The sequence below is a fragment of the Brienomyrus brachyistius genome, chromosome 23 (assembly GCF_023856365.1).
Source record: "Brienomyrus brachyistius isolate T26 chromosome 23, BBRACH_0.4, whole genome shotgun sequence".
Lineage (NCBI taxonomy): Eukaryota > Metazoa > Chordata > Actinopteri > Osteoglossiformes > Mormyridae > Brienomyrus > Brienomyrus brachyistius.
In genome coordinates this window covers 22144991-22168168 of record NC_064555.1, presented here as the reverse complement: position 1 = coordinate 22168168, position 23178 = coordinate 22144991, and the positions used below count along the sequence as shown (strand labels likewise).

At 45.9% G+C, this 23178-nt stretch overlaps 2 protein-coding genes across 3 annotated transcripts in view; one reads left to right on the top strand and one right to left on the bottom strand.

The window, feature by feature from the left end:
* ctdp1 (CTD (carboxy-terminal domain, RNA polymerase II, polypeptide A) phosphatase, subunit 1) overlaps positions 1 to 13677 on the bottom strand; it is a 69421-nt gene extending 55744 nt beyond the window's left edge. The window contains exons 1-8 of the mRNA XM_048993201.1: positions 12634 to 13677; positions 9458 to 9541; positions 9241 to 9334; positions 9004 to 9132; positions 8166 to 8316; positions 4750 to 4840; positions 3833 to 3996; positions 1616 to 2599 (exon numbers count right to left, since the gene is read on the bottom strand). Of these exons, the coding sequence (XP_048849158.1) occupies positions 1616 to 2599; positions 3833 to 3996; positions 4750 to 4840; positions 8166 to 8316; positions 9004 to 9132; positions 9241 to 9334; positions 9458 to 9541; positions 12634 to 12941 (2005 nt within the window). The 5' untranslated portion in view covers positions 12942 to 13677. The remainder of the gene's footprint in view (positions 1 to 1615; positions 2600 to 3832; positions 3997 to 4749; positions 4841 to 8165; positions 8317 to 9003; positions 9133 to 9240; positions 9335 to 9457; positions 9542 to 12633) is intronic.
* A 216-nt stretch (positions 13678 to 13893) lies between these two features.
* adck5 (aarF domain containing kinase 5) lies at positions 13894 to 23075 on the top strand. Of its 2 annotated transcripts, XM_048993202.1 has the most exons (15): positions 13894 to 14263; positions 15288 to 15379; positions 15958 to 16107; positions 16775 to 16850; positions 16976 to 17176; positions 17458 to 17598; positions 17685 to 17798; positions 19161 to 19292; positions 19431 to 19514; positions 19640 to 19721; positions 20790 to 20868; positions 21010 to 21101; positions 21310 to 21562; positions 21892 to 22008; positions 22098 to 23075. In XM_048993202.1, exons 1-15 carry the CDS (start codon positions 14240 to 14242, stop codon positions 22198 to 22200), a joined length of 1740 nt encoding a protein of 579 aa, XP_048849159.1. In that variant the 5' UTR covers positions 13894 to 14239; the 3' UTR covers positions 22201 to 23075. The 2 variants fall into 2 exon arrangements, with proteins under 2 accessions (XP_048849159.1, XP_048849160.1); XM_048993203.1 differs by lacking the exons at positions 13894 to 14263; positions 15288 to 15379 and having other exon boundaries at positions 16048 to 16107; positions 16981 to 17176.
* Positions 23076 to 23178: the final 103 nt, after the last annotated feature.

The window sequence follows — 23178 nt, the reverse complement described above, 5'->3', positions numbered from 1 at the left end:
GTGGCCTTATAAATATAAATAACGATCTGTAGTCGTTATCCGGTCAGTACGCTTATGTCAGCTCCCTAATAAACACAGTAACAAATAGCTAACGAGCCAAATCTAAAAAAATAAGAATAAAAACAAGCGAAAGATTATATTAATAGTTTCTCATTCACCATGGACTCCACTTGGCTTGGCATCATTGTCATCATCGTCACCATCATCATCATCATCATAACTGAGCTGGATCAAAAACGCTACGAAGAGTAAAACTGCATAAAAGATGTTTCCACATGAAACAGATTTATAAATCTTTATTGGTTTTAAATGTTATATATGCATTCGTAACAATGGTAACTTGAAAGAGCTGTATGCTGGAATCATAAATTTATGGTTATAAATAACTAATGTAGAACAATTATGAAACAGACGACCTAGGATTTATAACTGCATGTACAATGTATAAGTATTACGAAATGAATGGCAATCAGACAGACATTAAGAACAATCAGCTGTAACAAGGGCACCAGTCCTCTTTCCCAGACAGCTTGGGAATCTCACAACTTGTAGAGCAGCTTTGAAAACGGATACCCTCCCCAGCATGATGGAAGGAGACCCACGGGACTCATCTGTCACCTGTGCACCTCTGCACATCCTCCGCTGTTTACAGCACATGCCATTTACGGGTTTTATCGCTAAACAGGGGGCTGATGAGCCCACCTGATTCGCCGCCTCGTTACGACACCGTTACCCACATCACCCGCTTACATAACCTGACAGACAGCTTCCCAGAATGACAATTCACTGGCACTTCAACAAAACGTGGATGATGTGAACTTCAGATCAACCCCAGAATAAAATTACAACTGTGTAACTGACAGGTCTTATCATCTGGGAGAGAAACTCTGGAGTGGGCCGATCCTTCTGTGCCAGCAGAGGGCTCCAGTGAGCCGATCCTGTGGACCACTGCGCACACAAGGCAGTGGACACCCTGGGTACGAGGCCAAACCATCGCATGGCAGAGTACAACTGACTTAGCTGCATAATTCTGGACTTCAAAAGGAAACAAATAAATCAGAGGAATCCAAGATGAATAGCATGTACACACTGGTGCAGTGCAGCCAGTCAAATGCTATACAGACGCTCCCCTACTTACGAACTTTCAACTTAGGAACTTTCAGACATACGAACGAAGACGACTGCAAGTCCAAATTGTGTTCATTGGGCTCTCGTTTCCTGTCTGTAACATCAGTTTTTTTTTTCCAATTACGCAGCGTGCGCACTCCCAGCAGCCTAGTTCTTTGTACTTGCGTATACCTTTACAATGATGTTGAATAACGATTTACAAACATTTCAAGTTACGAACGGCCATTCGGAACGTATCTCATTCGTAAGTAGGGGAGCGTCTGTACGTTATTTAAAGAAAGTTTAGTGTCTCCTGTGTTTTTAATTACGTTATAGCGTATACACTGCATAAACTGACCGTAGACCAAGCATGAGGAATGTTTAAGTAAAATTATAAGAAATGGCTGAAATCACCAGAAAGACAACAGAGAGAACCGATATCCACTGGCAGGGTATTACAGATGAGGCAGGATTATCCAGCAGATTACGCATTCGCGAGGGGACTCACCGGCTCGGGCTGCGATGAGGTGTGTCGTCTGGTTCACATCTTTGGGGTTCAGGACCAGGTTCTTATGGATCCGGGCCCCCAGCGCCTTGGCGTGGTAGCACTCGCGCGTCCGCTCCATGGGGTAGTTGGTCGGGTACAGGCCACTGAATGCGATGGCCGTCCCAGCCAAGGACTTGCTCTTGAGCTCGGGGACGATCTTGCGGATGTCAGGCATCTCCTCGCTCCCCTGCTTCAGGAAGGCCTCGTAGCGGGCGTAGTACTCGCTGTGAATGCGGGTCAGGACCTCCTCCAGGTAAATCAGGTGGTCATCCTGGTCCAGGTCGGGCTCCTCCGTCTCCTCATCTTCCTCGGCGCTCTGGTCCTCCTCTTGCTCCTCACCGACAGTCACGCCGGACTGCTCGCTGTTCTGGGACTCCGTTTCCGCCTCCTTCCTGTCGGGGCAGCCATTGTCCAGATCCTGGAGACCCTCCTGCTGAGGAGGGACCAGCGACAGCCCGGCATCCCCCTGCCCAAAGTCCTCAGCAGCCAGGTTCACCCCTCCAGCACTGGTGTCCTTCTCCCCACCCTGCACCCCCTCGTCCTCGCTCCCCGAGGGCGATGGGTTCCCTAGGCCCGGCTCGCTCTCACTATCGCTGGAGAGCTCAAAGTCCAAATCGTTGCTAGTCCTTTCTGTGACACCCTTGCCCCTGGCAGGGATGGCCGGCGACACCCCCATGCTGTCGGCCGGCTGCGTAGCGTCTGCAGCATCGCCTCTTTGCGAGGCGCCCGCCGCAAGCCCTGCCCCCTCCTCGGCGACAGGAGTCCGCTCGCCGACGATTTCCTGAGACCCGGAAGCATTATCCCCAGCGGCCCGGTCCTCCGGCTCGGCCGGGCCCCGTCCAGTGGGCCGCTCTCGGCACCGTTTCCGGACGCCATTGCTCTTCTCCTCCTTATTGGCCAGTGGTGTGAGCTCGGCGCCCTCCGTCGGCCTGCCCACGTGATTGGCTGTGAGAAGATGACTCGATTAGCATGCGGAACCCCAGGTCATGTGACCAGCTTGGGCAAGTTGGACACTTTGCGTGATGTTTTCAACCCTTTTCAACTTTAATTTCTGCGCTCAAGTACAGCCTCTACACAGAACTGATCCAGGATCTGATCTTTACAATATTATCTGATATGCAGAGGTGCCCCCTATAGGAGCTGAGGCTACTTGAAGGCATGTCGATCTACACGCTAAATCAAGAAAGTAATGTCTACAAACCACAGACCTGCCTGCGTCCTTAACCTCTGCGCTGCTGGTGTCTCTCCCCCCCCCCCCAGAACGAGCCACACTGGCTGACAGAAACACCTCCCTAAAAACACCCCCGCGGAAGGAAAGGGCCACTTTCTATAAAAACCGCAATAACAGCAGGCCGGCTCACGCCCCCCTGCCCTGACTAAGCGCACAGAGGTGGTTCACACCGTTTCCTGTGCGGCACCGGCAGCCGGGGGCTGTCAGTTCATTATACCGCCATCCGCTTACGGCCCGCCCCCTTCTCGCCCACCCTAACCCCCCCCTGGCGATGATGATACTGCGCATGTGGGTTACTGGGCCACTCATGTGTACGGATCTGCACAGAGGTCTTGAGAAGTTGGGAAATCCTGCCGGAACAAGGTCGGGGAAGAGCGGGCCGAGTCTCACCAGACTGTCCCAGACAGTGACATGACCCATTAAGGCGACAGTGGTTTCCCACGGACTTGTGTATCATGCGAGTAGGGCACGAGTATGATGCGAGCATGGTACTCCACGCTTACACAGAGCTCACTCTACGGCATAAGAGCATCCCAATAGCACATCTTAATCCAGGGCGAATGGCTCTCGGCATTATCCCCTATCCACAAAGAGCACTGCAATGAAGTGCCGCATCAGAATCTACTATGATCTCAGCCCTCCTACGAGTACATCCCCTCATGCTGCCGGTCAACATTTTTAGAACTTTTAAGGCAGAGTTTCTTAACCAAGACCTCGTGGGTCCCTAGACGGTCCAGAGTGTTGCTCCCTCCCAGCTCACCTGAACCAAGCCATCAAGAACATCCTGTAAATCCCTGCCATGCTAGGTACTGCTGAAGCCCCCGATGCACACTCTCCCACCATCCGACCCTAAACCCCATCCGATCCTCCGCTCCCCGACACAGAACGTAGCTGCCCTCCGGATCATGTGAGGCGGCTAACGGGGACGCGCGGAGGAGTTCCCCTACCTCTTTTCGGCTGAGCGTCCCTGGAGCCGGGAGGAGCGTTTATGTCACCCGTCCCTTGGAAATAAGTGTACTTCTTCACCGTGATGAGGTTGGGCGCGAACTTCCACACGTCCTCGCGGTCGTCAATGATACAGACCATGGAGTCTCCGCAGGGAAAGAGATTCCTGTTAAAAACAACGACACAAGCAAACACTAATCTGTAATCTGCTTTTATTTCCCCCCTATCATAAATATTAGCATCTAGGGATATGGGGGGGGGGGTTCTCCATTCTGGAGGTCTAGGGCCATCAGAGAGATGGAGAGGGGGACTCCAACAATGGATGAAGCAGCAAGAAATAAATTAAGGAATCCCATTAATTCCTTCTGTGACTAAAATATCTCCTATTACCCTCAGAAGGCTGATCAGTGCTGAATTTTGAGTTTCCGTCATACAAGGTGGGTGGGTGGGTGGGGGGATTTAGATATAAATGCAAAGCAGAGTACTACGTCCACGAATCTCAACCGAGAATGACAGGAAAGGACAGCAACAGAGAGTCTGTGCTATCGGTCAATAAGGGGGAAAATCATCTGACTGCATCAACATTCTGAGCAAAATAAAGGCTTTGGTTGAGGCCAAATGGGCGACGACACTGTAGTGCAGGTAAAAACACTCGATAAGGACCAAAAACATAGCCAGAGATACAGTTTTTATTTGCAGTATAAAGGTTAAAACGAATGGTAATATCTTTCCATAACAGCGGAAGCGTATACATATTTTATGCGCGTTTGCGCTGTTACGGCAAGAAATTGCCACGTGTTGCTTTTTACGCCAAATGCGTACCACTTACGTGCATCCCTGCTCAAAACCTAAGTAACAACGGTGGACAGCCAGGAGAAACAGCCATGAGGGGCAAGACACCGTGGCGAGGTGGGGATACCTGAGGTTCCCCGTCTTCGAGAAGGGGTCGATGCACTCGTCCCTCGAAAGGATCCGGTGGGAAAAAAGCTTCTTCTCAGGATCCAAAAAGCCTGCAGGAAACAGAAGGAAAGAAGGCTGATGAGAGGCTGGTTCCGGGAGATGTGGAATGAGGGCCATCCTTAAAAGGGATGAATCAACAAACACAGCAGCCACATCTCTCACATGATCCAAATCACATCTGCTCTGGGGGAGGGGGGCTTTCCCCCCAAACCCACCTCCCCCCGTGGTTTATCTGGCAGCACGCTTATCGACTCTCTTACATGGCGAAATTCGCTTTCAGAGAATTCATCAAACTAGAGACTCTCGAAAGTGTGTTTATCACTCCGATTCATTCCAGAATGTTCATCTGCGGCAGAAGAGAGGCCCAGCATCAGCCCTGCTCAAAAAAAAGCACCTGTCACCTGTTAGATGGGGCTCTAGATAACACATCTTAGGTATGGTGCTTTGTAATGAATGCTCTGTAATGGGCGATACATACAAATCCGAATGGCAGTACCGAAATCTCAGTGCAAGAGCGTAATTAAACGAGGCTCGGGATCTTCATGAAAAATTGCTCGAAATAAACAATCCAATAGATTTCCTACCTGAATTTTGTACAACAGAGACATTTGTTATTGTTGTGCATATATGCCCCTAACCACTGGCACACTGCCTACCCTCTGATCCAATGGAAAGCATGTAAAAATGAGTGCAATGGTGCCACCTAGTGGAAGTCAAAGTAAATAATTACATACCATACAAATTATTAATAAAGTAATGAATTAAAATTAAAATTTTACTACAATTTTACTACAGGCAGTCCCCAGGTTAAGATTACAAGTTGTTCCTAACTTGGACACTCACAAACATAGCCATAATGCCTGAATATAAAAAATAAAAACTAGGGACGGGCCGATCCACATTCTGTCCAGTTCCTATCCGATTCCAATGCACAACTGCCGATACAGATACAAGAGCTATTTTTAAATATATTAATATAATAGATGTATATATACTTTATGTATTAATGTTTTTTTTTTAAACTAGTAAATACAAATGAAAAATGTGTGCCACAATATCTATAATCAGGCTATTAGAAACATACATAACGTACAGTTAGTTCTACCTTGTTTGTACATCTTGTTTTAAGCGTCAATTTGATTAATTTCCAAGAGAGAGTACGCTAGTGGCTAATGCTTAAATGTTTTCTCCCACTGGGAGCATCGTTACTTACACTTCCTTGCCATAGCAGCCCCTTTTGTATCATAAGCTGTAGAGAGCATGCGAAACAGCCCAAGCTAGCGACTCCCAGATCACCCACTGCTTCTTTCATGTTACTTGTGTTGTCAGGCATAATCGCCTGCACTTTGTTCAGTAGGATTTCCCACTAAACGCTGCTTCCGCCGCAGAACTTTCTTTTTGCAAAGACTGCAAATCGTTGTGCTACTAGTTGTTCTTAAAAGCGTGAAATGCTTCCAGATCGTCACCCTCATATCTGATATTCTTACGCTCCTCGTACCGCAAAGAGTATGCGCATGACGTCACAGCAGGCAGAAGTCACTGCGCTCACATCTGCTGAGTGGCAGAAAAACTGAGTGGCACCATTGGCGTTCAGCTTGAATGCTGCAAAAAACATCTACAATGGGAATGAGCAGACGCACAATTGATTGAACAAATCAATTTAACAAGAAATAGGAGGTTATCTTTCTACAGACTGCTGACAACTAAATAGGTATCGGACATGAATCGGTCACATATGGTCAATACCAAATGCGTGTAACAGGTATGGATCGATGCCGATCTTAATATCTGATCGCTGCACCTCTGATAAAAACACGTATATAAAAAAATGCAGAGTGAATACAATGGACTGTAATAACGAAAGCAGGCACTATTTTGTGACGCTTGTGAAAACATTGCATGGCTTCAGTAGTTCGTCAGCCCGAGATACAGAATATTACCGTACGTAGTTACCATCATTATTACACTATAACTATTATTATTACTCTAAAGCTATTATTATTACATACTGTATTATTTTTCCAAATTACCTAAAAATTCAACTTAAAGACAGACATAGGGAACTGATCTTGTTTGAAACCTGGGGACTGCCTGTACTGAACAAAATTTCAGTTTAGGTCATAACATTTTTCCCTATTTTTACATCACTCAGATGGGTCCCAACAACGAAATTCATAAGCGTGAGGGAAGAATATAAACAACAGTTTCCAGGCTAAGCTCATCAGAATTCCCCCTAGAGATATCAGCACCCCGAGTCACGGGAATCATTTATTACCACCAGCTGGGTTTTCTCATTAGAACTTCCCTTATATTTTGCCATAATTTAAACAGCATTAATACATGTTTAGTTCCTCTGTGTTCTTCCCTTGAGGAGACGCAAAGACAAACATCACAAAGAGAAGCCATTCAGTCAAAGACACTAATGTAATGCAGAGGCGGGTTCTCAGTAATCACATGAACAGCATCCAGTGTCCAGACTACAGAATATTCAAATTAATCCTTGCGGTGAAATAATACACTAGGCACCTCATCAGCACAACACATCTCATTTAACGTTAAAATTACGAAACAAGAAATTTAACCACTGACGTGTTTCGACCAGGATCAGTAACTATCAGGTCAGTTTCCTTTTTGGAAGTTATGAAAAAAAGTTATACCAGCTTCCTTTTGACAATAAACACCTAACATATTAGACATCCATCTTCACCGCAGATGGTCACGGTGAGCTTTGGGCCTAACCAAGGCAGTGCAGGGTGCGGGTATGCTCACTAGGGATGTAATGATACATTTGCGATATGATTTTCTAGCGATTTTAACAGAACGAGCTGCAGACAAATTTGTTTGTCATCCATTTCAAATTTGCTAGCCACCTCGTGTTCGGTCAAAATCATACAACGTACAATGTCGATGTATGTCATTATATTACATCAAATGTAATATTTCACCAGTTTTTCTGTTAAGTACAGTACCGTGAAGTACTCCTAAAGTAGCGATTCATTTTCCGCATCAGCCGGATTAAACTGTCGTACATTTACATCGATTTTTAACCGACTTGCAATTCATCATTACATGTTTAATGCTCAAAGACACACACACACACATACACACATACACGCATACACGCACACACGCAAAATTGTTATGGGCAATTCCGACACGGCATGTCTTCGGACTGTGAGAGGAATCCCACAGGGAACGGAGGGAGTGTGCAAACTACACATGCAGTCAGCAGGGATGAGATCCAAGCTTACTATGCCACTGTGACGGCCTCTGAACAGACTGCAGCTAGACGGGGGGGCATGGCTAATGATGACTGAAGAGACGAGCGGCGATATCGGCCGCCGAGAGTCTCCCCCCTTCAGCCCGGCCGCCTACCTGCGATGGTGTGCGCATACAGCCGGCTGCCGAAGGTGAAGACGTGCAGCTCGTACAGCCTGGCGATCTTCTCCAGGAACTCGCGGCAGTGGGGCCGAAGTCGCGTGTGTAGCATGGGCTCCCCACGGCCCAGCTGGAAGTGCAGCACGCCCTGAGGACAGAGGGTCGCCCTCTTTACAGCTCCACCCAAACAGCCCCCACCATTACACGTGCGGGGGGGGGGGGGGGGCCTGCTGCCGGGAGTACCATCGACGGCAACCGTGCCATGAGCTCGCCGACACAGCTAACAATCAGCAGTTTATTGTCTTACAGTCTACATTCTAACTAGCATGTGGCTCAGAGGGCTAAGCCTCTGTGCCTGTCATCAGAAGGTCGCCGGTTCGAGGCCCTAAAACCCCAGCTCCCAGGGTGCTTCTACGGGTGGCTGCCCATTTCCCCATGGGGATCATTAAAGTATCATATTATTATTACAACAAAATGGTCACCACAAAAGGCTTCATTAGAGTGATGGTACAGGAGGGGTCTCCTGGAGCAGTGCTGCTCACCAATGATGTTTGGGCAATTTCCCACTGATACCGGGCAACAAATTTCTATCTGAAAAACGTCAAACTTCTCACAATCATCCAGATCAAGATGAGTTGCCCTTTGACTCACCTGGTTGGCAATTGCCCAGCAACATTGCTCAAAAAGTTGCCCCGTGTATCATCACTTTAGCACCTTAAAATCACTCCAAATTCACTTTTACAGGCACCTCACTGTATAACCCTTTCCCAAAATCACCCTTTTCTGGCAGATGTCGTGCCACGGCGGAGACTCCGCCCCCCAGGCCTCATTTCACCTTGCTGGACATGCGCTGGTAGTGCTGCTCCGTGGTGTGGATGAGTGTCTGGTCCAGGTCCACCATGAGCACCAGTTTCCGGTTTCGGTGCAGCCGCTGCTGGTCCTCTCGGCCCAGCTGCTCCGCTTGCTATCAGGGAGGCGAGAGCACGGCCGTGGCAAACTGATCAGGGAACAGTTCTGCGGACCGCAGCGCACAGAGTACAAGGGTCACCAGACGTTGCATCAGAGATCTCACCTCTGAGCTGACCATCAGCTCTGGGACGCTGTGCACCATGGAGACGGTAGCTGTGGAGATGGGCACCTGCGGCTTGCCATTCTTATTCTGCAGTCTGGAAGGGGAAATAAAAATGAATCCCAGTTGGCATCCGGGCGAAATGCTGCTATTTGTAGCAAGTAATTGAAATGCAATTTATCTGTGCACGTGTGTTTGTGCGCGAACGTGCTGCACTCACTGCGTAAGATCCTGGCCACACTCAGCACACAGGCCTTTCATCACGATGGGATGGCTGCACTCTTCTATCCGGACCAACACGCTCCTGGTACAGAACACGCCGCTTTACACATCAAGCCCAAAACCTCACCTCTCAACCAGAACACATCTGCACAAACAGCAGAGTTTGAAATGATCACTGTTCTCACACAGAACAGCGCAGGGTGCTGCTATGCTCACAAGGGATGTAACGATACATTCGCGATAAGATGTGAATGATACGATTTTCTCACGATTGTCTAACAAAATGATGACTTTCTAATGATTTTTTAACAGAATGAGCTAAAGACAAATTTATTCAAAAATATTCCTTTATTTATCTTTTTAAACTGTGCAAAACGTGTCCTCTTCTTAACAGTGCAACTGAAATTGCATAAAATACTGTCTCACCTCTAAACCAGAACACATCTGCACAAACAGCAAAGTTTGAAACGATCACTGTTCTCACACAGAAAAGCATTTTCAGACTGTTTGAATTATAAACACACAGACACTGCCACCTGCTGTTAGTGAGCTGTATTACTAGGCTTAAACAGCATGGAATGGAAAATGCAATTTTCTTTAATAACTCCTTAATGCCACAAAACTACTTTTATTCCTAGAATCAGGATCTAAATGACCCATCCCCCTTGACAATGGGTTTGAGAAAGTCTTAAAGACCACATGAATGAGCTATTTCTCTCCCATATTATGATTTCATTGAACAGAGCAGAAAAACAGATGGATGCATTTAATCTTGTCCCATTTAATAACCCCTTTTACACAATATTTACCATTGGCAATGACAACACGTTTTATTGCCAGTGCAAAAACTTATCACACAGAACACATTAATCATGCCTTTGGACAAAAACATATTTGCGTTTCTACTTTTTTTTCCAATTAAAGGGCAATTTAGTAAAAATGGTCTGGACAGCACTGCCAGTCTAGGGGGGGTGTGGATGATTTCTGCCTGCTGCTGCTTCACACCCAGAACTGCCCTCTCTACTTTAAAAGGGACACCAGCACGTCCTGAAACAGACGAGGACTTCATTATAAACGCCCTGCTCTTTCGAATGAAGGCCGGCGCAGCGATTCCTCACTGAATGATGGCATTTAGAGAGAATGGGGAAAAAAACACTCAGCATGTTAAAAGGAAACACACTGACTTTAATTTTACTTTGTTTTTAAGGAACCTAGTATTTAACAAAAGTAAAATCCATTTAAAAGTACCCAGAGGCTCTCAGTAACAGAATTACCAATGTGCTCCGGTAACCTGTTAACTTGACATTTAAAAATTCTTCTTACTAAAAGTCAAGGCGCAACAGGCAATGCTGCAAGGATGCTATTTAATCAGAGAGAGGAGGAGGCGGTAGCAGCGTTGGCGGGGAGGGGGGGGGGGGGGTTTAACTCTGCCCAGGAGTGTTAAATTATTATTAAAAACAATGTCAGGATTATGATTCCATGTAGCCAGTTCATTTGCATTAAACGCATGCCGCATATGTACAGCACTGTAAAACCCATCACCTTACTGGTCCCCGTATCGAATGCCATATCCCAACAATGGAAGCCACGTCCTCTTCTGAAGAACTGGTCTTAAGCCTTTAGCTACAGTGGGCCAGAACAGTTATGTTTGGAATATATATCAACAGCCAAGACTGAAATAAAGATGAGCACCCACACACCTAAAAGTGTGTCCGACACAAGAAAATGCATATAACGCCCCCCACATCATTTTATGAATTATATTACTACCAATACCTGATCAGATACAAACATCAAATCACAAACATACATGCATGCATACATATTTGCATAAATATCAAGGAAAAACTGCACTTTCCTCCTTCTATATTGCACACAAAACCCGTTTTAATCACTACTTAGCTTATCCTAGGATGTACAACACAGTGATTGTACAATGAAACGGTGTAGAGAAACAGCTAAATTGATACAGATACAGGAAGCAGACATGAACTCCACACACAGAAGGTATCGGATTTAAACGCTGGGGGTCTGGGACCACAGAGCCCCTCACTGAGCCACCATTCGGCCCGTCCCTAGGGGCCCCCTCACATGGATGCTCATGCCTTGTCAGATGATTTTTCCCAGCTTTCCATTTTAAAGTTTGGTGTAAAAACAGATCTCAATAATTCATATAATCAGACTTTTTAATTTTAGCTACTATTTCAAAGGGTTGGGCAGGCTGCCCCCCCGGGTTGTTCCCTGCCTCGTGCCCATAGCTTCCGGGATAGGCTCCGGACTCCCCGCGACCCAGAAGGATAAGCGGTTTGGACAATGGATGGATGGATTTCAAAGGGTTTATCTTTAACAAACGTCTATCATTTTACCAGGAGTCACAACCTTCAAGAGGGTCCAGTCTGTTACCGAAGGACAGGATTTAGCTTCCTTTCCCTCAAATTCCTGCTTTTTCCAAAACAATATCTGCTACACAAGTCACTTTAAGCATCACTTGTGAAACAGTTCGTGTTTTAACAAACATAAATATTACCAATAGAGACACATGAAACAGCACTATTTGTCTTTCAGAAATTAAAGTTACAGAAAGGTCTGGTTTATAGTCATAGAAACACAAATCAGGGATATGCTGTATTTGTTGAGTTGAAAGCATTTTCCAGTCTAAGAATTAGTTAACTGGCTAGTTAGGGTCAATGACCCAAACCCACATACAAAAACCACTAGCATGTGCTCTAACAGCAGAGCTGATGGCCACAAACAGTACGCTGCGCCTCATCTAAACCGCTCCAAAGCATTTTTTTAGCTCTTATCAGCTGTCCTTGTCTGGGCGACTGCTGTCCCCAAAAAAGCATCAGTTCGGAAACACAAAGTCACATTACCGCACGTCAAACTTTCACTACCGGCAACATTAAGCAGACCTTAAGCCATGCTGAGCCTATCCTGCATGTCAACAACTGATCACACGCTTACTGAAACGAAAACCGTGCTTGGCATATGTTTTTTTTTTTTGCAAAGAATGCGCGGCAGGGCGTTAATAATAAGGGTGGACAGGCACATGTATTATTATTAACTCCACAACAGCAGGCTAAAGCTAATTAGCTAAACACCGTTAACATATGAAGTCCCGCGCATCAGCAACCGGAGGACCCATGGAAGTGGCCCGGTCCCGGCGCTACTCACCCCGGAGGAATGAGCTGTCCAAGCTGGCAGCACAGCTCCCGCACCACCCCGGCGCGGTCCGACTTCACCTTCTTCTCCGATGGCCTGATCGGCCGCTGGCGTACGTCTGGGCCGTCCTCCCGCTCCGGGGGCACGGGAGCACAGAGTGCCAGCACGGAGTCCACGTTAACCAGCGATCCGGGCTTCACCTTCCACTCCAGCAGGCGGAGGGGGCGGCTGGCAGCCGGGCAGCGGACCTCGGTCACCACGACCGAGGGCCCCGCCAAGGCAGCGGTACCGCCACCACCAGAGTCCGCATGGTCCTCCATCTGCTCTCGCAGCCCCGATCCCTTGTGGCGGTGAAAAAAAACTTCAGCACCTACTGAAATGTATCAAAATCCCTCAGGAGCAAAAGCGGATCAGCGGCACCGTTACTGGAAATTCAGCAGACAGCAGCAGCGTGCAGTCCGCGGAAGCAGAAAGCCCAACGCCGTGATGCGATCTGCGCCCAGCTATCGTTCGCTCTTCCCGCCCGTAAACAGGAAACACAAGACCGCAGAGACAGCGCAGCTGCGCGGCTTCCGGGAGGCGCTGCCAGCGGTGGGCAGGTCAGCAGCGGTGCACGATACTGTATTTACACAAACGTCACTGGATGTTTTGGGGTGGAAACGGCTAGTGCGTCGGACAAAGCGTGCAGCTGACGCCCACAGCATTCGAGGTGTATGCTACTCCATTACTCGAAAAAGATTCTTTCCTCGAAAAGCCATCAAGTCTGGCCAGTGCAATTAACCGTAACATAGTATATCAAATTAGTTTTTTTATTGCAGAAGTTCACTGTCAGGTCCGGCGTGAGTTTCCTCAAAGGTGCAGCAGGTGATTATGATGTAATGTGATGTAACGTCTCCATCATATACTACGCAGCGGCAGGTGACCCCGGGGTGTCAGTCAGAAAGCATATTTTCTCTGCGTTTACACTAATTACACTTTCAAAATAACTTCAGTGATGTATATTACACATTGAAGCTTTATGAAAGAAGAAGCGAGGCAAACAGACACATAAATATTTAATTGGAATAGCAACAAAAAAAATGTCAAGTATGCATCGGCAACGTGATTACGCAAACCCTTAAATCCATGCGTTACGTAGGAATAAGTGAAAGGGAAGATGTTTTTCGGAATAAAACGAGAAATACATAAGATGTTACTTTATATACATTTTTTTAGCAAGGTTAATCCCTTTACGCTAAATCACGTGTACACATTTTTGTGCAACCACAAATAAATGTATAATTGTTAGAATACTTTGTACTTGTGCCACGCAATGAAACATTCTCGTTACTGGCCGCTGACTGTGGGCTAACCGTTCAGGCGGAGCCGTGGACACCCCGCCGAAGCGCCCCCACTGACACCAGACTGGCGGTCTGTCAGCGGTCGATCGGTCACGTGACCGGCCGCGCGCTATCTGCGTGAGCTGCGGCGGCGCGCGAGCGGGGAGGCTTGAGTGACTTTGGGTTGTGGGGACTATGGCTGTACCTTGACGTGTTGGTAACGACGTGTTTTTAGCCTTTTAGTGGCCGAACAGACGAAGCCAAAGCGGGCAAGAGCGTCGCAATAAGAAGGCGAGAATATGGCCGGCGACATGTTAAGCGCGGTAAGGCTACGCTGTCTCTCTCTCAGATACTTCAGTCTCTGCAGCTGAATGCGCTTTGCGTAACGTGTCACATCAGTTGAATGACAGTGTTCGCCAGCCCCCTAGATAATTAACGGTTGGTGAGCTTTAACGCACTGAAAGTACACGGTAATAGCATTGAAATCGTATTGTATGTCCTTGAAGCTGTTGAAAGCCCCTAACACGGCTTCTAAACGCCTGTTGTAGAAGCCAATAATGAAGATCTGGTAAATTGACAGATTAACAGTTAAACGTGATCTTATACTCGTATGCTTAGTATCGCAGACCTGCAATTACAGTTGAAGTTCTTCAAAATACACACAAAGCTGTAGGATGGTATTTATCTGCATGTTCGACGTAAATGTTGGAAGACCCTTGAGGAACCCTGGTAGAATCATAATAAGATAATAATGGTTTTAATCCATACACTGCATTGACTTCTCAGATATATTCTCAGTAATAACAGTTCTGTTTATTTGTGCTCCTTGACCCCCTGCGCTCCCTTTGGATACTTATTGAAGGGAAATAAGTTCCTTAATGAGTATCACTCAACATATTTATTTGAATGTTTCCACAACATGCTACTCATTCTAAGAATGATCTCAGAAAGGATAGTTTACATTTCCCACTGTTGCATAACTTTAAATTTCCACCGGGGACAGGTCCCTGACATAGAGGCCCAGTCTCTAAATCATCTTGTCTGTAACATGTTGTTCTCTGATATAAGTAATGAAAACAACAAACTTGACTGGATTATCTCCCCTGGCCTTGGCACCGAGAAAACATTGGTCTAATTCCTCAGCCACGTTTTACAAGGGGGGGGAGGGCTTAGGATTGTGAATTAAATTATTTTTGAAAATAACTGTTAATGTTCTTCAGATCAGGTCCACTATGTGGATATGATATGCCCCCCCCCCCCCAATCCCTGGTTTCCTTGGAAGCTCTTGTCTTTGCTCCCCTGCAACTGCCCATTATATTCCACTCGCTCTCTGTTGTGCTGTTTCAGCTGCATCTATGTCGCCATCACCTGGCCCTGCTGCGCGTAACCACACTGTCTGGATCCCAGGTGGTACTGCACAGGCCCTTCAGTTCACACAGGTAAGTGGCAGAGCAAACACTAGCTGTCAGGTCAGGCACCCAACTAAGCAGCATGTTTATCTACTAACTGGTGCTTAATGAAAAGCTTTTCATACACTGGTCTTTAACTTAACATACATTAGCATTTTGAGAGAATCTATGTTTTTAGTTAATGTAACCAGCTATTTAAACAATGTGTGCATAAGGAAAGTAAATATGCCCTTTAACTTGTTGTTACCCGTTCAGGGAGTATGAAAAAGAGAACTGAATGCTTCCGTGAAATCCCTTTGATCGCTGAGTAACCTAAACAGAGTTACGTAAATGTCAATGAAAGTCATCCAGTTAAAACCTGGTATAAACCGTGAATGTATTCGTATGGTATCGCCAAGTTTAACAAATATATCGCATTGCGGAATTCTAGTGAGAAATGCTGACGGGTTACTGGAGAAACTGTTGCAGAGATTTTGCAGTATTAGCTGATTGTGTTCAAAGCGAGATGCCACTCTGGTCCAGCTCGTACTGTACAGATGAAGAGGGCAGTCTCAGTGCAGGATGGTGATTTACATGGCTGACTCATCGCTGGGGGTTTCACTCTGCAGGCGGGGAAAAGACCGAGGGCTGTTGAAGAAGATGCTGCTCGGCCTCTTGTTTGGTGCCCCCCTTGTGGCTGGGGTCCAGTACGGCATATCGGATAATCGGGAGCGGCGGAAGTTGAGGATCTTGGTAGAGGGGGTTGGCCGATTCTGTAGGTGGGTTTTGGGCCTTGCGTTTTTTTCCTGCAATTTCACATGAATTTTGAAACATAGGGAATAAAGTATGTAAAATAAAGACAGATGGAGTATGGTTGCAGAAGGTAGAATGCCCTGATGTTCAGCACACTTACCAGTGCTTACAGTGGGCCAGTACTTACTGGTCCGCAGCACTGGCACCACCTTGTACATAGAAGGACTGTTTCTTGCATGCCAACACTGAATAACACAGGAGGTATTAGTACAGTAAAATCCTGTTATGCTGGACTCCCTTATAATGGAATATCGTCTGTAACAGACAAGGTCCGCTGGTCCTGTAGTTGGGATTATTAATAGTAATGCATCTGGTCAGGTAAATTTGGATTACTACATGTACAATATTATAATCTGTACCACAAGTGTGTCTGTTGGGGCGTGGCATGAGTAAATGGTGTCCTGTAGTTGTGTTCTCGGCATACAGCAACTCTGGATGTAACGGACTTTGAATATAAAGGACTGTTTTGCCAGGTCCCTTGAAGTCCATCATAACGGCATTTTACTGTACCTGTTATTTCCCCACTTCAAGCAGTGACCGTTACAAACACCTATTTCACATGTGTCACTGGTGTAAGTTATGTTGGTCAGTTTTTAAAAAATTAACATCTCACACTGAACTGTTATTGGACAGGTCGCTGTTTGTTGGAATCCAGATTTCAGTTGATTATTGGTGGACGGCCAATGTAACGCTCCGCAGCTTGGATGAGGTAAAGCTCGTTCACGGTTCTTGACATCTTAGTTGGTTAGTTTAAAAAGAAAAGAAAAAAAAAGTTGCACAGTGACATCATTCCCTAGCTGTGCTCTTTATGAAGGACCTGTCCTCCCTTGCCAGAGCAGCCAAGCCTTTAAGGACGGCATGACGGCCTGCCACCAGAGGGCAGCAGAGAGCATGGTCAGTGGTGCCGTACAGAATGGGGGCCTGTACATTAAGCTGGGCCAGGGCCTCTGCTCCTTCAATCATCTGCTACCCCCAGAGTACATTCGCACTCTGCAAGTGCTGGAGGACAAGGCACTCAGCCGGAAGTACAAGGAGGTGAGATACATTACAGTGGGTCCTTGAGGGATTTTGGCTGGTCCATGCTGGACCAGTAAGTATGAAATGCACTTAGTTAGGGCCGTATCCAGATTTGTGTTTATTTAGCATGCACTTTTGTCCAAAGTGAAGTGTGGAAAGCTTAAGGGCCTTGTTGACGGGCCCAGCAATCATAAGATCACTTTTCTTGCCATGGGATATCTAACCCTAACCCTAACCCTAACATGCTGAGTTACACACCAGCTCACATCTCTTTGTTTCTCATTTGCTCTGTCCCACAGGTAGATGCACTCTTTCTAGAAGATTTCAGTACTACGCCAGATAAGATGTTCAAAACATTTGACTATGAACCTGTGGCAGCTGCAAGCTTAGCTCAGGTACACAAGGCAGAGTTGCACGATGGAACTCCTGTGGCCGTTAAGGTGTGTAATCATGTTTATGGATTTAAAATATATATTTATATAATTGAGAACTATGACACACCAAGATGTCTGGATCTTTTTGCCAGGTGCAGTACATAGACCTGAGAGATCGATTTGATGGGGATATTCGGACTTTGGAGATTCTTCTGGATGTCATAAAATTAATGCATCCCAGCTTTGGATTCCGATGGGTCCTACAGGTATATGTGTGAGACATTGTCCTCTGAAACAGAGCTGGGCGATACGGCCAAAAATGTTATCACGATAAAAAAAAAAATTGCGTCAGTCGATATCAATAACTATTGTGATAAACGTCAGATTATTATTTCTCTCCAGTTTAAAGGCTGACTCGTACTCCTAAGCTGAAGTTGCAGAAGCCAGAAGGTTAATCATAGTTCTAAAGTTTTATTTGGCATCAGAACGTTAACGATACTTGCCAAACAGTAGTGATGACAAAAATGACGCTTCCGGAACAATTTGCTACATTATGTGACCCCACTAGATGGAGCGCTTTGTTCAAAAAAAGGGCTCAAAGCGTGCCCAAAAGGAAACCAAAAGCGCCATGTGGGCTCAGATGTGTATTTCACATTTCACAAGTCCAAGATAGAAAATAAGCAGGTTATTGTAGTCATCGATGAAACACGCTGCTGCTGGCATTCATCCTATCCTTTCTGAATTCTCTGTGGACTGTTACGGTCGGGATTTCTCATGGACTGATTTTTACTGTGGATTTTCCTTTCGGATTTCGCTGGATTACCCTTATTGAATGGGTAGCTTTGGACTTACTTGCTCTTCCGGTGAGTTGCCCTGTTGTTTTGACGGTTTTGTCTGTTGTCTGCCTACCTGCCCTATTGCATTCTTTTATTTGTTCGATAAATCCCCCATTTCCACAGCTGTGTTTTGTGCTTGTGCTGCACTGCCGGTCCTGACAAGTAGTCATGGAGAAAATGCGGTAATTTTGTGATGCAGAGCGCGTCGTCAGCAGCATGTTGTGTCTTAAATTATGCTGAACTTTCATCAAGCAATTGGCATATCGTTATCGAGGGCAATTATACCGTGGTAATTGTCATTATCGTTTTATCCCTACTACTCACGTAGTAGTAGTAGTAGAAGAGCTTTATTGTCATCTCAGCCATGTACATTAAAGCACACAGTGAGATGAAATAACGTCCTCCAGGACCAAATGTGCAACATACAACACACTTAGACAGATCAACAATGAGGATAAAGGGGGGGGGGATAAATACCTGTACATATGCCTTTAAATTTACATATACCTAAAAATAAAAGTATCTAAAAAAACGTTTAGGAGGAGGGCCTGTCAGGAAGACTGTGACAATTGTAAACAGAATACAGAGAAGAACTACAAAATGCACCATATTCATGATCCAGAGTAACCACTGCATCCTGTCGCACTGCTAACTAAGCTCTCATATTCGAAGGACCTTCTGTTCATTTATGGCACGTCGCGTTATAGCCACCACCCCTCTGAATAGGACTAGCATTAACACAGTGGAAGGTGACAGAGATGCCACTTAGACGTCAGTGTGCTTGTGTTTCAGGACCTGAAGGGGACTCTGGCACAGGAGCTGGACTTTGAGAATGAGGCTAGGAACTCTGAACGCTGCGCAGAAGATCTCAAGCAATTCAGATTTGTCATAGTTCCCAAGGTTTTCTGGAATCAGTCTAGCAAGGTGTGCAAACATAATCCAAACAGCACAGTGGTATGAACGCCATTTTAAATGGAAACGACTCGCTATATCACTACAATTGGTTCCAGCAGCTCCTTAGTGAAGGACAGACTAATCGAACCAGTTTACTTGGCCTTACAGAGGGTGCTCACAGCAGAATATTGTGAGGGCTGCAAGATAAACAACATAGAAGGAATCCGACAGCAAGGGCTTGACTTGCGAGATGTGAGTACAGACATCGAGTGTATAATTACTTCTCTAATTGGAGGTTCCAAGACATCGGTGATTCGGAGCATGTGATTGGATGTGAAGGTGGGGGCGGCTCTCGATTCTTCCTGCTTGCTACTCAGGTTGCCGACAAGCTGATCCGGACGTTCGCAGAGCAGATCTTTTACACTGGCTTCATCCATGCTGACCCTCATCCCGGCAACGGTAAATGTCAGAAGTATTACTTTGAACATGGTTATGCTGTTGGTGGGGCTGCCTCATCACAAAATGGGAGGCGAAGCTTTAAAATGCAGCAGTTTATTTGAAGGTTAGGATTGGTGTTGACGGGGGAGCATTTTGGGTCAAAGCCTGCAATCAGCATAGTCTCATGCCTGTCCCTGACAGGTTCTGATCCATTTAGTTACATAAAACAGAAGTGGAGAGAGCATCGCCTTTTCACATCTACTAGCTTAAAACAGATACTTCTCACCTAATGACCAAGTTCCGTTCCTATGACTCGGTCGTTAAGCGAACTGGTCGATAAGCAAAAGACCTTTCAAGCAGACTGTACTGGTAGTGGGTTTCTGTCAGTCACCTTTGCACCATTTAAAACATTTTTAGTATATATTAATATGTTTATACATATTAATGCATATATTTGTGCATATATATCTATATGTAGATGAAATATGCAGTCTTGGATATTGTGAACGCTAGTGTACTGAGCGACTGCAAGAACAAAAGGTAATGTGAGATGAGATGCTTCACGCTGAGATGCTGTGCTGAAATTTCCACAGCCAAAGTTCTCATACAGCATAAAACACTGACTGGGTGGTCGTTAAACAGGTCAGCTGTTAAGTGAGGAGTGTCTGTGTAGCATATTAATTTGATGAGCTAGATTTGGTTTAAGGACCATATTCAAATACGGTTATTTACTGGTCTAGTTAGGTAGAAGCTTAGTTAGAACCTGTGTTGGGAAAGAGTTATTACAGATATTGCTCAGTAGTAAGTGTTATAACGTTCATATTTGAATGTTCTTCTTGTATTGTTGTTAGGGTTCTTTCGGTGTTCTCCCACAATCTAAAAACCTGCTATCATGCCAAATTCTCCATAGGTGTGAATGTGTGCGTGTGCGCATGTGATGGGTCAGCGTCCTGTCCTGGGTTATTCCCTTCCTTGTGCCCATAGCTTCTGGGATCCCTGTGTCCCCCTGCATAGGGCAAGCGGGTATGGAAAATGGATGGAGGTTGTTTTCACTAGAAGTTACAGAAAAGCTATTTCCCACATTTCCAGTGCTGGTGAGAAAAGGACCAGATAATAAAGCAGAGTTGGTTCTTTTGGATCATGGGCTTTATCAGCTACTCAGCAAAAGGTAAGAGGCTAATGGATCCTGCACTCTAAGAGCATGACCCCTCATTGAGTGCTATCACATACACATGGGATCTTCCACGGGCTGTGGAAACAATGCATTACTGAACGGATGCCATTTTTGTGTCTACTGCGGCCCCAATAGCGACAGGGTGGCCTTGTGCAAGCTTTGGCGTGCCATCATCCTGCGGGATGAGGATGCCATGAGGAAACACTCCAATGACCTTGGGGTCAAAGGTAAGCACGTAAATGTACCTCTATATCAGTGTTTCCCAGTCTGATCCATGGGGACCAGCATGCAGTCCGTGTTTTTGCTCTATCTGATACAAGGTGGGCAGCAATGAAAGGTCTACACATCATACACAAGGATTAATCAGTCTTTTCCTAAACATTAAACATGGTAAAAGTGTAAATCTAATTGCATACGTACCTGTTTGTCGGCCAGACTACCTCCTGTTCTCTGAGATGCTGCTGCAGCGGCCCATCAACATGCGTGAGCTGGGTTTGGGCAACATCCTGACTCGCGAGGAGACGTCCTACATGCGAGACATGGCCACGCACCACTTCGAGAACATCATGAGGGTGCTGAAGTCCCTGCCGCGGCCCATGCTCCTGGTGTTCCGCAACGTCAACACCGTGCGCAGCATTAACATCACACTGGGGGCGCCCGTCGATCGCTACTCTGTCATGGCCAAGAGGTCAGCTTGTGTTTTCGCCCTCTACTGGCCTGGAGGCTCTGTGAGATTCTGGGTCTCTTCCAGTATGGCTTCTCCTACTAATCTTAGAAAAACTCCAGACTCTTATTATTTTCCAGCCATGCATGGGTGACCATGGTTATGTCACATTCAGCCATTTGTGTGAGGGTTCAAATGGCCATTTAACATGTATGGCGATCTGTGACCACCCAGTAATAAAGCATGTTCTGACATGAGGCAGCTTGACTGTTTAGCAACAAGGAGCAGCCCCGTGCCTCAAGGTGTCTGGGCCCTGCCTAATTTGCCTGCTCTTTTCCGCTACCTGGTCCTAGTGCTGTGAGGGGCTGGGGCCGCATCCAGGCAGAGGAGGCCGGGCGATTACCCAGGATCTGGGTGCTTCACTGGCTGTGGGCAGCCTGGGAGGGCCTCAAGTTTGAGTGCGCTCTCAGGTATCAGACATCTCCCTCTGCCTCTGCTTGACATGTAATGCCCTGTTACCTTACTTATATAGACTTTAAAATAATACTTCTGTCTGCAGGTCAGAGATGGCAAAGATGAGTCTGACCCGCTCATTACTGCGACTTCTCTCCTACTTCGGCCTGGTGACGCTGGATGACAAAATCCATCAGTACCTCCAGTAAATAATTTTTTTAACCTTGACACACAGTGTATGGAACCACTGAGCTGAAGCTGATTGGATAGCTGTCTTTATGGACCAATGAAGTTCGGTTTTGAAGAAACAAAGTTCAAAGTACGGTGGCTCTGTTGGGTAATGCCCTTGCAGGTGGGATACTCTGGTCAACATAGGTTATAGATAAAGTAGGAGATTGGTAATGTAAGGGTTATGTGTGGGGTGTCCCCCTCCCCCTCCCGATCAAACAGCTGGACAGAACTGGGCTTGACAAGTCACAGACCTTAGGATATAGGACCTTATGTACAGAGCAGATGGTTTCAGGAAACTTTAAAAGACTGATTACTTAAAATATTCAAAGCCAAACTTTTTTAACAAAAAAAAAAAAACCTGACAGGGTGCAACAGAGCTTGCTGGACTAAAGCAGAAATCATGAAAGTGACTAAGAACTGAATTATGTATCCCAGCCAAATGAGACGTTTTACTTTGACCTTAATTTTTAATGGTTTTTTATTGTGTTTACCTTGACTGAATAAATCAGTCTCAGAATCATAGATTAGTGCAGTTGTACTATTCCTGAAACAAGCCGTCTTAAATTATATTACACACGTATTAAATGTATATCATTTTTCATGTAAATGTGGCAGTGAGCCCACATTTAGGTAGGTAACGCACAGAATCCACATAGACAACTAAATATGCAAGAAAATGGTTCATTTTCCTCATCAGCCCTCTTTTCCACACATCACAAACCTGATTTTCTGTGAATTTACTGTCACCCAAACCTTTCGTGTATTACAGTGACGCTTTCTCAGTACACTGTACACTGTGTATACAAATGTGGCATGACGTGCAGCTGCAGTAAACTTGGTGATTTTTAACTTCTGTCCACTTGTTGTGCCACTTCTGTCACGACAGTTACTAATAGATCTTTTGGATCAGATTTATATGAATTCATAACCTTTACCCTGGTATCATGTAATAAAAA